Source organism: Ascidiella aspersa, chromosome 7, assembly GCF_963924565.1.
Source record: "Ascidiella aspersa chromosome 7, kaAscAspe10.2, whole genome shotgun sequence".
In the NCBI taxonomy this organism is placed as follows: domain Eukaryota; kingdom Metazoa; phylum Chordata; class Ascidiacea; order Phlebobranchia; family Ascidiidae; genus Ascidiella; species Ascidiella aspersa.
In genome coordinates, this window is record NC_139453.1 from 6200844 (window position 1) to 6214871 (window position 14028).

At 36.7% G+C, this 14028-nt stretch overlaps 1 protein-coding gene across 1 annotated transcript; it reads right to left on the reverse strand.

Annotated features, from left to right (window-relative positions):
• Nucleotides 1-13941, reverse strand: LOC146137439 (chordin-like). Its single transcript, XM_083394339.1, is given in 22 exon segments — nucleotides 1-266; nucleotides 933-1142; nucleotides 1626-1700; nucleotides 2196-2334; nucleotides 2831-3084; nucleotides 3638-3743; nucleotides 4554-4625; nucleotides 5057-5181; nucleotides 5690-5800; nucleotides 6166-6286; nucleotides 6949-7098; nucleotides 7564-7670; nucleotides 8087-8243; nucleotides 8696-8804; nucleotides 9310-9430; nucleotides 10075-10222; nucleotides 10770-10875; nucleotides 11236-11335; nucleotides 11816-11950; nucleotides 12432-12582; nucleotides 13149-13264; nucleotides 13830-13941. Coding segments are annotated over 22 exon segments (2991 nt in total).
• Between the last annotated feature and the right edge of the window lie 87 nt (nucleotides 13942-14028).

Below are 14028 nucleotides of genomic sequence, written 5' to 3' on the forward strand. Positions count from 1 at the left end.
TCACGCTTCGTTGATCGGCGAACAGCTGCGCTTGCACTTATGCCTCCAGCGGTTGGCGCGGGGCGAGAAAACGCACTCGCAAGTGATGCACGGAGCTGCTAGACGTCGCCCCGGAGTACCCCGTCGAACTGACAAACCGGGAAGGTTCACGCTCCAGCGCTCGCCTGGCGCGTAGATGTCACGCCCGAACGGGCACATGCCGCGTCCACTGTCGTCTTGCATGCGCCTGTCGCCGCGAGAGGGCGCCGCAGAGTCAAGTCGGAAGCCTCGTCTCTGAGAATCTGTGATACAAGGAAAGAGGGTTAGATTTTAGATCAGGGAAGGCCGATTATTTTATTTTTTAAAGAGACCGCGTGAGAAATATTTAAACTTGGACCAAGTCAAACAAGGAAAATTGTGATCCTTTTTCAAAGAAAGCTGTACATATCCTTGGTGAGTGAGCATGCCTTTAAGGTGTAACTTTTTCAATTAAATAGTCCAAAATCACGACACGAAAACGTTTTAGTTTTAAATGAGCCGTAGTCTGCCCAAGACTGGAGTAGATCGATTACATGAATAACATCTTTCAGCTAGCGATTAGTTCTAAAATTGAACAGAAATTCATACAAAATTTAATACGGAACGATGTCGCTTTTAAAATGCTTTAAGCCAGCAAAAAATCGTAAATTGTTTTAGATACAGCCCTTATATTGGACGTTTGCCGAATATTAAGCTAAAAGTCTTCATTTGTAGATTTCAAAATGGAAAACGCTCAGTTGTCTCGCAAACCAAGGTTAAAATGTGAAAATTAATTTGGTATCGGATCGGCACCGATATCATTCTAGCATCGGTCGAGTACCGATACTACCACTTGGAATCGGGTATCGGCTCTGATCCGATATTATCGTACAAATGTACACACTAAAACGTCTGCAACAAAATAAACTTCTAACCTTCTTCCGGGCAAGTCTTGCAGCATTGGTTCCTTCCTTCGCGGCGGGGAAAGGCACACGTGACCGGAGGACAGGTGACCTTGCCACAGGTGACCTTGCCACCTTGCGAACACGTGCAGTTGAGACAGGCCACCAGTCCGAACATGGGGAAGAACGGACGCCAGCTGGAACCGTACGGGTGCACTTTGCCGTCTTGTTCGTCCACGCATCCTGCACGAAAGATTTGATTGGTCTTGAAGTTTTCATTTTTTTGTTTGTTGTTTTTTAATCGATAAGGTTATTCAGGGTTGTTGTTGTGGTTGTTTGAAAGTTTATTTTAAGCGGCAGATTTGCATCCGTGTTAACTTCAAGCTGTTCTGATGGCGCAGAATTACTAGAGAGGGACGGGCCGTTATTTTAACAGGGGTCGCGAAAAAAACAAAAATTGTCCTGAAGGCCCGGCTCAAAACTTGTAATACACATAATATAAAGTGCTTTCCTTGTTTTGACGGCAAATATTGTAGAGATAGGTGCATTACAAGTATAGTTTATTAAAAAAAATATATATATACTTATATTTTTTGCAATAAGTTAGTATTAACACTTATTTAACCAGCGAAACTTTAGGCTGTTTTAGAAAACTATAACTATATACCTATATCTCTTTGCGCACAAAATTGCCTTGAAATCTAAAATCTAAGAAAGAACATTTACCTTCAGCGGCTGCTGGAGTTAATGGTGAGCCAAAACCTGGACGTCTGGAGTGAAACGAAGAAGGAAATAGCGAACCTGTGTAAAGAAAAAGGCGTTGTGTGGTTATAAATAAGGGTAATACGATGTAAAGTATACCATGCTTAGATCACATTTTTAGCGTAATCGAAATTACTAAGCGAGTTAAAACGGTGGATTTAAAGCCGTCACTACCCAAAAGAGTTCGAACTCATTACAATTTAGATAAACTAGTGATGTCATTCGTTTATGCTGCAAAATGCATAAATTTTTATTAAAATTTAGAACCTAGAACCTTGCTGACTGAGTAATTATTATTGTTCGAAACGGTGCCCTCTCAAGCTGTAAAAACTTTTATCGTCGGCATTATGTGTTTGTGTTGGATGACAAGATTCTGTCGTGAAAATACATACTAAGCTGATAGAGTTTTGTTTGTTATTTCGTTATGTTTACACTAAAGTTCAGAAAACGGCGCAAGAACAAAAAAACACACCAAAAAATCGCAAATTTTTACGCTGTCGTTTTATTCAGCAACCAACGAAACGTAAGTCTCACCTATGGGCAGACTTTCCTCCTTTGCCGAAGCTCCCGCCAGCCCGTCGTTACAGACCGGACAACACCGGTCCTGCAGGACAACTGGACGCTCGCAGGCCAATCGGGGACACTGGACCGGGTCGCACACCACCGAACCACCCTGGGTGGAAAAAAGTTAGGCGTTTAATTAACCAGCGAGGGGGGAGACAAAAATGTTTGGTGGAAAATTTAACAAAAAATTAGGATATTAGGATTTTGAAAAATACATTTTTTGTTCTTTATTTCTTAAGCTAGAAATAGCACTTTCACAACAACTGAAATATACTACATGAATATTTTTAAAATGTTTTACATTGCCATTGATAAATGTAGGTTGGAAAAAGGAAGTTTCGTCAGAAATAAAACGTTGATTTACAAATATAAATATAGAAATGATTTTGAAACATAAGCCCCCTTTCCTTATAAACGACATTTTTCATAGTTACCCTCAGGATAAAAAAAATAACCAAATAAAAAAAACAAGTTTTTTATTTCAGAAAATAATCTAAAAATAAAGTTCAGCAACACACAAACTTTCTTATTTCTTGCTTAAAAACACACCATCTTTAAAGAACAAAAAATCACTCGCTTCTTTAAACAATAAAAAAAGCCTTTACCTCGCAAACGCATCGCGTACACTTGGTGTCGTACGAGGGCGCCCACTGACTCTGGTCTGACCTCCAGCGGCCTTCCGAGTAGCAAGACAAGGGTTGCATTTCCAGCCGACGTTGCGTCATCACAGGGGCCGCCCCGTCGTGCACCAGGGCATTAACGTCACTGAACACAGCAGGCATGGCGGTGACGTCACGGTCGCGTGACGTAATCGGTCTCGCCCTGTCGACATTTCCTGAAACGGATTGTTTAACAGTAACTCTTTGGCTGGTTTATTTTGCTGCAGAGGAAATGTACCGAATGATGAATAAAGAAAAAAGTATAGGCCGAAAAATTGGTAAAGAATTACGCAACAGTTTATATATAGGAACATTAAGTTATAAAGTCAGAGGTGGGATTCGAACCTTCAAACTTCGGATCAAGTGGTCCAAAGTTACAGGTTTAAAAAAAAAGGATTTTTAGTTTGTCAGTAGGATTAGTTTGCGAATTATAGCAGATAGAAGTTGTTAATTATGTAATATGTTGCCTAACCTATTGCGGTAATATCGTTTTGGTTGTTTACCGTTTGGTTAAAGCTATAATTACTGCAGAGGAATATACCGAATGAATGAATATAGAAACATTAATTATACAGTTAGAGGTCGGATTCGAACAATCCACTTTCGGATTGAGTGGTTTTTAAAAAATAATGATTTTTAGTTTGTCAGCAGAATTAGTTTTTGTAACAGATAATCGTGGTTAAGTATGTAATTTTTTTCAAAGTTATTGTGCTAAAATCGTTTCAGTAGTTTGGTTTAAGTTAGAAGTCTTACCTGATGATATCGAATCCGTTTTCCGTGGGGGCGCCATATGTGAGCACTGGTTTGGAATATGGACCCGACCTCGGATTTCACCGTCTGGGTTGCGTTTCGTTGCGATCTGCGAAATTGTTAAAACATTTTTTATTACTTTCATCTTGAAACAAAATGAGCGAACAAAAGACGGTCAACGAAATGCTATTAATTTTGACTTGTAAGAAATTTATCGTTAAACAAACTGCAATTGCTTTAATTTTAGCACTTTCTTAATACGATCAACAGATCATAGATCAACAGATTCGGTGAGTCTGCGATGGCTTTCGGTGTACTAATTATACGTTAGTCGTAGTCGTTGGTCAAAAAGCAGCTTCGAAGGGCTAGATCTCAGCTATCAACACACATATGTGTGAATGTTTCATTATATTCCTTGATACGATTGTTAGTTAGATGAACCAGACAGCATATTTTTGCATGCCAAACGACATTTAACAAATTATTATAGACATATTTTTATTGATAATTTAAAGTAGATAAAAGTCGCCAAATAGCAGCTTAAACAGTTTCCGAGTTTAACGATTTTAAACCTGGTATTCGGGTCAACGTGCAAAAAATGAGAGAAACAATTGCTTCAGTTTATAAGCGCAAAGTGGCTCGCTTTTGTTAAAAACGTTATTTAATCTTTTAAATATTAAGAATAGGGTAATCAGGTGCTTCTACTTTGACCTGATGAAGCACGGTTGCGCGAAATCTTGTCGAGAATACAATACAATTTTTCCAAGAACAAGACAAAGAGTATAATTATTATACAAAGGCATTTGGTTGCACACAGACAAAAATGTTTACCCCAATTTGCGGACATGTGTTTAAAGGCGACATTTATATTTACAAAAAAGGTTTCTTTTTTAGCCATTAGACCAGACTGAAGACTCACCTGAATAAAGGCAGTTCCCTTGTTGAGTTGATCGTAAAGACTTGCCGTCATTTCACGAAGTATACCTCGCGCCTGTCAAAAAACAAACAAGTGCATAAGTCGACAAATATCCGGACTCAGAGAAAAGCAGGCTTGCGAGTAAACTGCAACTTAAAGTTTGAAAAATCACTGCAAACCAGACAAAAACACCGGGTTTACCGACCTCTTACGCTTTGCACTTGAGATAATGTACTTGGAAAGTTCAAATTTCACAGAAAAGCGTCTTGCTTGTTTCACATTTTAAGTGTGTTTTGTATTCAAATAAAATGTGTAAAAATGCTGCAAACTGACAAACAAATGCTAATATTCGGTACTGTTCAAACAATTGATTTTGGAATCAAGTTATTGCACGAATGACTTAATTTGGAAGTTAATTTACGAATGTCTTGACTGGGACTTAAGTCAATTGAATTGACTTGCTTATAGCACTGAATTACTTTCAACAAAGATAAACTAAAGCCAACCTCTTTGCCGTAGAATCCCTTTAGAAGTTGCTTGTGCCCGCCACCATCACTTCCGGAAAGCTCTGCAAGTCCGTGGAGATGAACTGCGGCAGTCGAGTCGCTGTGAGTGCTCAAACCCGACACCACTACAAGAAAGAAAGATTTAAAGAAGTCATTATTCAGGACACACTTTTTAACCTTATGTTTATACTGTGTAAATTAAAAAAAATAAAAAAAAAGGAAAAAAATGTTTTTAAGTGTCGGTTGTAGCAAACACGCTATATTCATTTTTTAAAGTGAAGTAGCTTATTGTTATTAGAGCGCTGATAAATGATGGTTGTTAAGCGAAAACGAAATTAATTCAATTAAAAGGAAACACAGGATAAATTAATTTAAGTTTTATTTTAGGCAAAAAAACTCATATTTTAACATTTTATGCTAAATGAGGACATATATATTTTTGATTTATGTGATTTTCTTATTATAATTTTATTGATGTCTCTTCGGCAATATGTGCCAGTGTTTTCCAAAACAATTGAAGAAAAATTGTACACCACAAATCAGAGAAGACCAACATATTTATCGACGAATAAATTTTCTTTTCAGATCCTAATGAAGACCAATACTCCACGGAAATAACCAAACAATGCTTACCTATCTCGTAATAAAGGTGGCATTCTTCGTTCAGCTCCAGCCAAGCGTGACCGGCCGATCCGGTGAACACTGGAGGTCGCACGAGAGCACCCGCCAACGGAACCGGAAGTCCTTTAAAAAATAATGTCATTTCAAAGATTTGCGAGCAAGTTATTGAAAGGGTATTTTCAATATAAACCTTAACACACAATGCTTGGTTACCTGTGCTTTAATGTAAATTTTAGAACAGTTTTTAGCCTTTTTTGTGATTTTGTAGGAGATTTTTTCAATGTTTGTGGTCTTTAACTTTTTAAATTTTCTCATCTCAGTTTTTTAGGTAATTTATTCTAATTAAAAAAAAATTAAAAAAAAAAATTTCAGTTTAATAAAATTTTATCCAATTATTTTTTCTTCATTAATAAATTTGGTATAAAAAAAATAGAAAATACAAAAAAATTTAATCAATTTTTGACTTAATTAACAAATACTTCTTTTACCTCTGTATCTTGCCAGATGCCCCCCGTAGAGGAATGGCAGCACTCCACCGCCAAGTTCACCGCTGTTGCTCTGAACCGTTTCAACACTCAAACGCACGTGGTCGCTCAACAGCAGGTGGAGCTAGAGAGGAGTTCATTTATTGAGGGAAACGTTCGAATGTATTATAACATTGCGTGTTTTGTCAAACAAAAAATACTGTTTTTTTAGAGAATTACACCGCAAAACAGACAAAGAATTGCTAACACTCGACATTGGTCATATGCTGAGCAAATTTAGCCTTTTTATTGGGTTTATGCCAAAAGAAAAAAGCAGAGGATGCCTTACGTCTAAATGCGATGTGAAGTGTTCAGATTAGGTACGCTGACCAAAAAGGCCTTTATTGTTTTTTTATATATTGAATGGTTACGACAAAATAAGTATAATAGAAATAATTGTTGATAGTTTAGGTCGGTGATAAAGATTTGTCTAATCTGCGATAAAAGAATTGACAGCTAATTAAGGTGTTAAAATATGTGATTGTTTCTCCTAAAACTTGTTCCAATAAAGTAAACTTCAACGTTTCATATAAAAATTTTAAGACTTATACATAAAATATGAACTTAAGAGTCAAACGAGATTATTAAGGGGTTTCAATTTCACAAGATAAAAAAAAATTTCCAGTAATACAATTTCAGCCGTCTTTTAAGTCAAAAAAAAAATCTGGCAACCATAAGGTATTTTTTCAGTAAACTCAATCCTAGTAGCACAGGTTACATCATTACAATTATTTTTCGGTGGTTTACCTCTTTCCCATTGATGGAATCCAGGACCCCTTGGGACACCCCACCGGCGTAGGGGGTCGTCAGGTCGGCGATCACCCGGGTTCTCTTCTTGTGGTAATCCCCCAACAGAGTAATCGAAGTGACGTCACTGGAAAGGCCGACCAGTGAAACCTGAAAGTACGTTTTTGTTATTCGCGGAGAAATGTAATTTACAGACACCGAGGGTAAAGACACCGTGTTAAAAAAAGAAGAATATTTTTAATTCCAATCCTTTTGGATTTAAATTCAACTATAACCAGTGCTACCTATATTGAAAAAGATATATTAAAAAGGTGTAACGCACCGTTATGCAATCTGTGTTAAGCACAACGAAATTATGAGAACAATTTTCATTGGGTTTGACAAAAAAATGTTAAATGCTTATCCTCGCGTGCAGTCGCTGAATTAATTATATATAGGATATTTCGTTATACAGCAAGTTACAACCATGCAGTGACCATGTTTTAATCCGCTTATTTTGTGTTCGACAACAATCTTATCGTATTTCGTTTTGTTAATTTTTTTTTTAAATTCACTGTAGATAGTCAAACCGTTATTGGACAAGACATAGCATATATAAGTTAACGTAGAACTTGCCTTGTAGGACACGGTGCTGTTTTCGTGCACAGTAAGCACAGCGGATCCAGCAGCACCGGTGCTGGCACGCTGGGCACAACCGCTGCCAGACAACACTGCTTGTAGAACTGGAAGTCAAAGGTCTTGTTACTGATACCGTGTGTAAGTTCAAATTGCTCACTGAATCCTTTCATAGTCAGGTTTCTTAAGTCGATTAAAGCTTCATACAATCAGCCACACACATCACAATCGAGTAAGTACTGTATTTTAATTCTAAGATTGCTAAAGTTTTTCTTTTTCTTAAAAAACAAATAATTTAAGCGTTTTCTGTTTGTTAATAAAACGTCATCTTTAAAAGAAACAAAACCTTTCAGGTGGCGACACACAGTGGTATGTCGATTTGGAAAAGAGCAACACAGAAAGTAAATTTTAGCTATAATCTACAAGCTACGTTGGAAAGTTATTAATTGCAGATAATATAAAGAAAACGGCCTGACAATGTAAAAAAACGGCAGTTATGCAAGCAAAATATTTAAGTACTCACGGTCGCATGAAACCCTGGCAGTAAGGGCTCCCTCGAATCTTTGCGTATCATCTCCTGACGACTTGCTGCCAATCCGGAGCGCCAGTGTGAGCGATCCGTCGCCGAGGCCGCGCAAAATTTCCGGGTCGGTAGGCCAAACGTCAGCCAGCTCCGTTTCCTATAAGGTAAAAAAAATGGGCGGATGAAACAATTTAAATTATATTGCATATTTTTTAGTATAGTATAAATAGTATGATGAAAAAAGCAGATCTGTTAACATTCTTTAATAAAAGGAGCCCTAAAATATCAACAACACAAAATTGATTAATGGTTAAAAATTTCCAACTTATTGTGCCTTTTTAAATGAAGATTGCCGTTTGCTTAAAACTTCTTTTAACTTGTTTTGGTGTACTATAACAAAAATTAACGAACACCAATCACTAAAGTGTTTCTTGTAGCCATTTGTAGTACGGTACCCAATCGTTTAACAAGTGAAAAGCTGTTATATTTCAGATGTTGTATTATTTAATAAACGAATGATTTTTTTTTGTTTTTTTTTTGGATAGTTTGTATTAATCAGAACAACGAACTGATATATTCGATCCGAAGAGCACAACTTCGCCTGTCAACGTTTCAAGTTACCTGACTCAGTTTTTCCATGCTACGCACAACTTTGCCTTCCCTGTTTCTCAGTTGGAGCGAGACCTCTTTGAGGTGCGACGATTCCGAGTTATTTTGTCTGCGAAATAAAAAATAAATAACGTTGGGCATTCGTTTGCCTTAACACCGTATGTAGTAATGCCAGAAGGCTGACAATTCAATTGGCGAGCGTATTTTTGACAAGACTAGCACCAATGGTTTTCCCAAACTTAGCTAAGTCTATGTAAGCCAACACAAAGAGCATTTTTGGAAACATAACTCAACTATGGAACACTATATACGGATCTGTGTAAACGGGTGCAACCGATGTGGCCTTCATATCACTGACGATGGCATTAGAAATTGCCGAAACGTTTGAAAATAAAGCATGTCGCTTTTAACGTCTATTTGGGCCGTTATTTTCACCATTATAACTCAACTCAAAAGGCAACATTAGTCAGCCAAATTGGTATGTTGCCTAAATAAAAATCAAGTTTAATATCACAAGTTGTACTTAAGCATTGATTTCGTACCAATGCTTCAGTAACGCGGCGACTTTTGAGGACAACAGAAATGCGATTTTGATATGTGGTCGCTAAAGTTACCTAAACACCACGGCAAAGTGAAGCTTGTTGAAGCGTTGCCGACCAAGCGTGACCATGACCAGCGCTCCTCTGCTGCCATCGTGCGGATTTCCTGGGGTCGTCAGCAGAGCACTGAAGGTTTCTGAGCAAAAAGAAATAGCATTGAAATAAAGTGTAGCCATTTACTATAAAAAAACGTTTAATCACCGCTTCGTTTTTTTTTCATTTCCATTTTCACCTTAACAAATTAGATTCTTGGCACACATTCTTTTTGTTTTGGCAAAACTCATTACTTTAACAAAAACTGCGTAATACCTTGCACGTTGCAACAGTTATTACGTCGTAACAACAGTCAGTTTCCCAAATTATCAACAAATTTCACAGGACGAACAAGATATACAATATACAACAACAAAATCCTGCACCCTGCGTCATTTCGGCGTCCTAACTCGTAACAGTATCCCTAAAAAAATGTTACCACTACTTGAGTAATATGGGTTATCATATTCCTACCAGGACTGTTTGAACCGAAATATTGTTCATGTGGCATTTTAAAAACAAAGGAAAATGCACAAACGTATGGACAAACATATATTTTTTCTCATTTTCTGGGGTAGTCTCACCTCGTCTCAGCACCCTCAAAATGTTACCTACTACCTTTATTTATGGGTGTATAATATACATATATACTTCTATAATATACATATTCCTACCATGACTGTTCGAACCGAAATATGGTTACCTAGCATTTAGAAAAAAACGAACACTTTTCTATGTTAGTCTTACCTCGACCCAGAGCCCTGTGCTTCATTACTCGACCCCGTGACGTGGAATTGTTGACCCCATCTGGGGCAGAGTTGACGAAAAGCGCGCGAAGTTGGAGAGACTTCCGGTCGAGTGAGTTGATCACGTGCTTTGGAAGGTTGCGCCAAACCTACAAGGATCAATTTGTATATACTGTGCTGCCAGGGATTTGTTCGCCTACAGTTGCAATTATATTGCCCTGAAAAAGATTTCCCCGAATAGGTGGTTGGTACTTTAATTAATTTTTGCCGGATGAACAATTTGGACGATATTGGATTAAACGTGTGCTTTAAATTACTCCTGAAATAAGGAATTTATTTTTTTTCCAAGTTTTTTTAATTTTGAGCACTGTAAAAGTATTATATATAAAAAGGAGGCTAAATAAGGAATGTTTGATGAAAATAATTATCGACAATTGACAACTCAGACCACCATTATACAATATATTTAGAGCCCTTATCATAAAATTAAACTATGTTTTAAACTAATAAAAAAGGAGACGGAATACACATTCTCAAAAAAGCGTAAACATTTATTTATCTGCCACTCAAAGTAAATAAACTAAAAAGCGATCAATAGGCCGAAGATGTGTTTACATTCCTAGAGTGAACTAATGCCATGAAACAAAAACAAAGTGTTCTTTCTTTAAGTATTTAAGTTTTCTTATCTTGTCTCACCCCGCACACAACTGCTTGGCCACGCTTGGGTGATTCGGTGGACACGTGACCGTAGAGTTTGGAACCTTCCTCGTTAAGAAGTTCAACTTCGATCGGTTGAGATGAGCTGCTCAGATAAAAGTAAGTTGTAAATGAAACAATCAGAAAAAAATGCTTTCTCTCTTGAATCTAAACACGAAAGAATCTGTACACTTTTAAACACACTTTGCTTACACTTTATAAGTTACTATTTATTTCTACTATTGTCTTAATATTTACAACTGGCTAGCAAATATTATCGAAACTACGATGTAAGGCTTTGCAATAAAAACCTATAAATCTTTATAGCAGGACCTAGGTCAGTAAGGTCTGTTTAAAGTGAGATTCGACAAGTGACGTTAAGTATTTGACTTTACTACACAGAATCAGCGTTTTAAAAAATGCCACGCATTGTTGCTGAACAATTTGGGTATAACAATGGACTTACTACTTGTGGTGGACAGTGAAATGCAGGTTGCCTCTGTGCAAAGTGAAAGTTGCTCTCAGAAGAGGACCACCGTCGGCGCTAGTAAGCAGGGCCACGTATTCTGAAAAAAAAACACGATTTTTAGTCGGTTAAAAATCACACTGTTGGTCTAGAATGGCATTTAGGGGTTTCAGCATTTTAAGAGTCCTTTTTAAGTCAATGATTCAACTACGACCAATGATAAAAAAAACGATTAAGTCAATCGTAGTAAGAATATCAAAGCCCATACAGAATTAGGTAGCAATATGGAACGAAGTGTTGGAAATGAATAAAGAGTTATTCGAAACAATCAAAATGATATCCACTTCTGTATAGGCTTTGATATTCTTACTACGTCTTACTACAACCTCCAACCATTATGCTCCAAAGATTAGGTAAATGATTTCGACAACTTTCCAATGATTCGACCACCACTTTAATTGCTATTCATGCAAATACTTTTACCTGGACTTGGCATGTATTTCAGTCAATTAACATGAAATTATAAGCAAAACAGCGGCTAATAAATCATACTAGAGAAAAAAGTCAACTGCTTGCTCACTTTTGGTTTTTAGATCTTCGCCCGATGATTTAGCATCTTCGTCATTAAATGCTTTGTCCCCGTGTACTGTAATAGAGCGGAGGGCAAAATCTTCTGGTGACTTGGACGATGTACCTTCGTCTTTGCTATCTGTCTCTTCATCTGATAAAAAGGTTTGAATTTGAGTAAAACACAAGATTTTAATGACTTCGACTCTTTTCACGTTTTTCTATAAGGGCTCGGAATGAATTTTCAATAAAAATATCCAAAAATCTTTGACAAACTCATTTAGTAAAACTGCGTTACGCTGCAATTTCGAGATTTTGTTTATTTTTATTTTAAGAAAGTATATTTCGAAAGCGGGCAATTTGTTATAACTTTATATTAAGTTAATACTATTCTGAATGGTGTAATGCGATATATATATATAAACCATAATAAACGTTGTAGCAACACTTTCAAATAATAATTTACTGTCTAAATATTTTAATTCACTGTGGATATTTCACACGATTTTATTAGGTACATAATATTTTTGAAAGAAAATTGTAATAAAATTGAAATTTTCTTGTATTGGATAAGGTTGATAATTTGTTTTGATTAAATTAAACACTAAAAATATTTTATTTTAACCAACCTTCGGGACAAACTTTGCAGCACTCTCCCCTCGGCACCTTGGCCCCTTTACACGCCACCACCTCGCAATCCTTTCTGACGTCATGACATGTCACTTTGGTCGTGTCGTCATCACGGTAGGTGCGCGAGGTCATGACCGCGCTTGATTTGACCTTGAAAGTTAAACAAAAGTCTTTGATTGTAAGGAAGTAAGTATTTAGTAGGCAAAAATCGTTGTATAACGTTCACATAAGGAATAAAGTTGGTAAAAATAAAAAAAAATTCAAAATGCAAAAAATTCCATTATATATTGACGTCCGTAAAATAAGTATTTCCTCCGCTATAATAGACAAACAAAAATATTTTCATTTTACTTTGTTCATGCTTATTTTTTGTTTGCCTATATACATTCCATAACTAAATTTTTTTTCAAAAAAACATGACAGGCGTTAAATATACAGCTTCTTAAAAAAAACTTCAGCAATTCCAAAAAGGTTAAGTTTAAGCAACAACGCGCAAAAGCCTATTACTTTTGAAGGATAATGATTGGAGGTTGTAGTAAGGCGTAATAAGAATATCAACGCCTATATACAGAATACGTAGCATTTTGAACGTTTTTAATAACTCTTTTTATTATAAAGTTATTCGATACTTTCAAAATGATACTTACTTTTGTATGGGCTTTGATATTCTTACTACGTCCTACTACTTTTATATTGAACGACTATTGCGTTCCCACTTGTCTCACCTGTACGCAGTGGCAGGTAAAGCATTGCATGATTCCGAAAGTGTTGCCGAGATGTGGATGCCACGATGATCCGATGGCATGGTAAGACTGGCCGCCGAACAAACAGCCTGGAAAGCAGATTTTTTAGCTTATTTACCAGTGTATAGTAATGACTTAATTTAATGCCTCGACTTAAGTGCACTTTAAGTTAAATTTGCAAGGCTGATTTTTTTTCTTAAGTGACGAATAAAGTAAACGTAAATATTGACGCATTTTCAAGCAATTAAACAAAAACTGCATTTTATAAATCTGCTGTTTTTATTTAGTGGAATATATCTGCCTAAACATATGTGGAAAAATAAAAGAGCAGTCTTTGTGTTTTAAGGTCGATTAAAATGCGTTTCACCAATTGAACTTTTGAATTTCCCGCATTTCGCTTTCGAGATTTACTGCTATTTTTGTATGATTTTTGTTCAGCGATTGAAAAACAATACGTTTTAATATGAATAGTAAAGTCAAACAGGTCGAGTTAATCGACTTAACCTTTAGAAAGAAGTTAGATGAGGACTTGTATCATCATTTATTAAATACTATACCGCCGTGGATAACAATACATATTTGGCTACAGTATGAACGGATCTGTAAAATACCTTGAACATTTACTTTTCAAAAACAATAAGCGTCACAAATTACCTCGGGGTGGGTGCATGGGCACCTGACGTAAATCGGGGCGAATCGGTAGAAAGGCTCTGGCCGATGAAACGTACAGGACGCAGGTCAGCGCTAAGCTTATCAGCAGAGGCATGACGGTTGGTGGTTGGACGCTGTGAAAATAACAGGATATGTAAGATGCTGGTACACGACTGGAAGTTTTCATCGCATTTTTATCGAG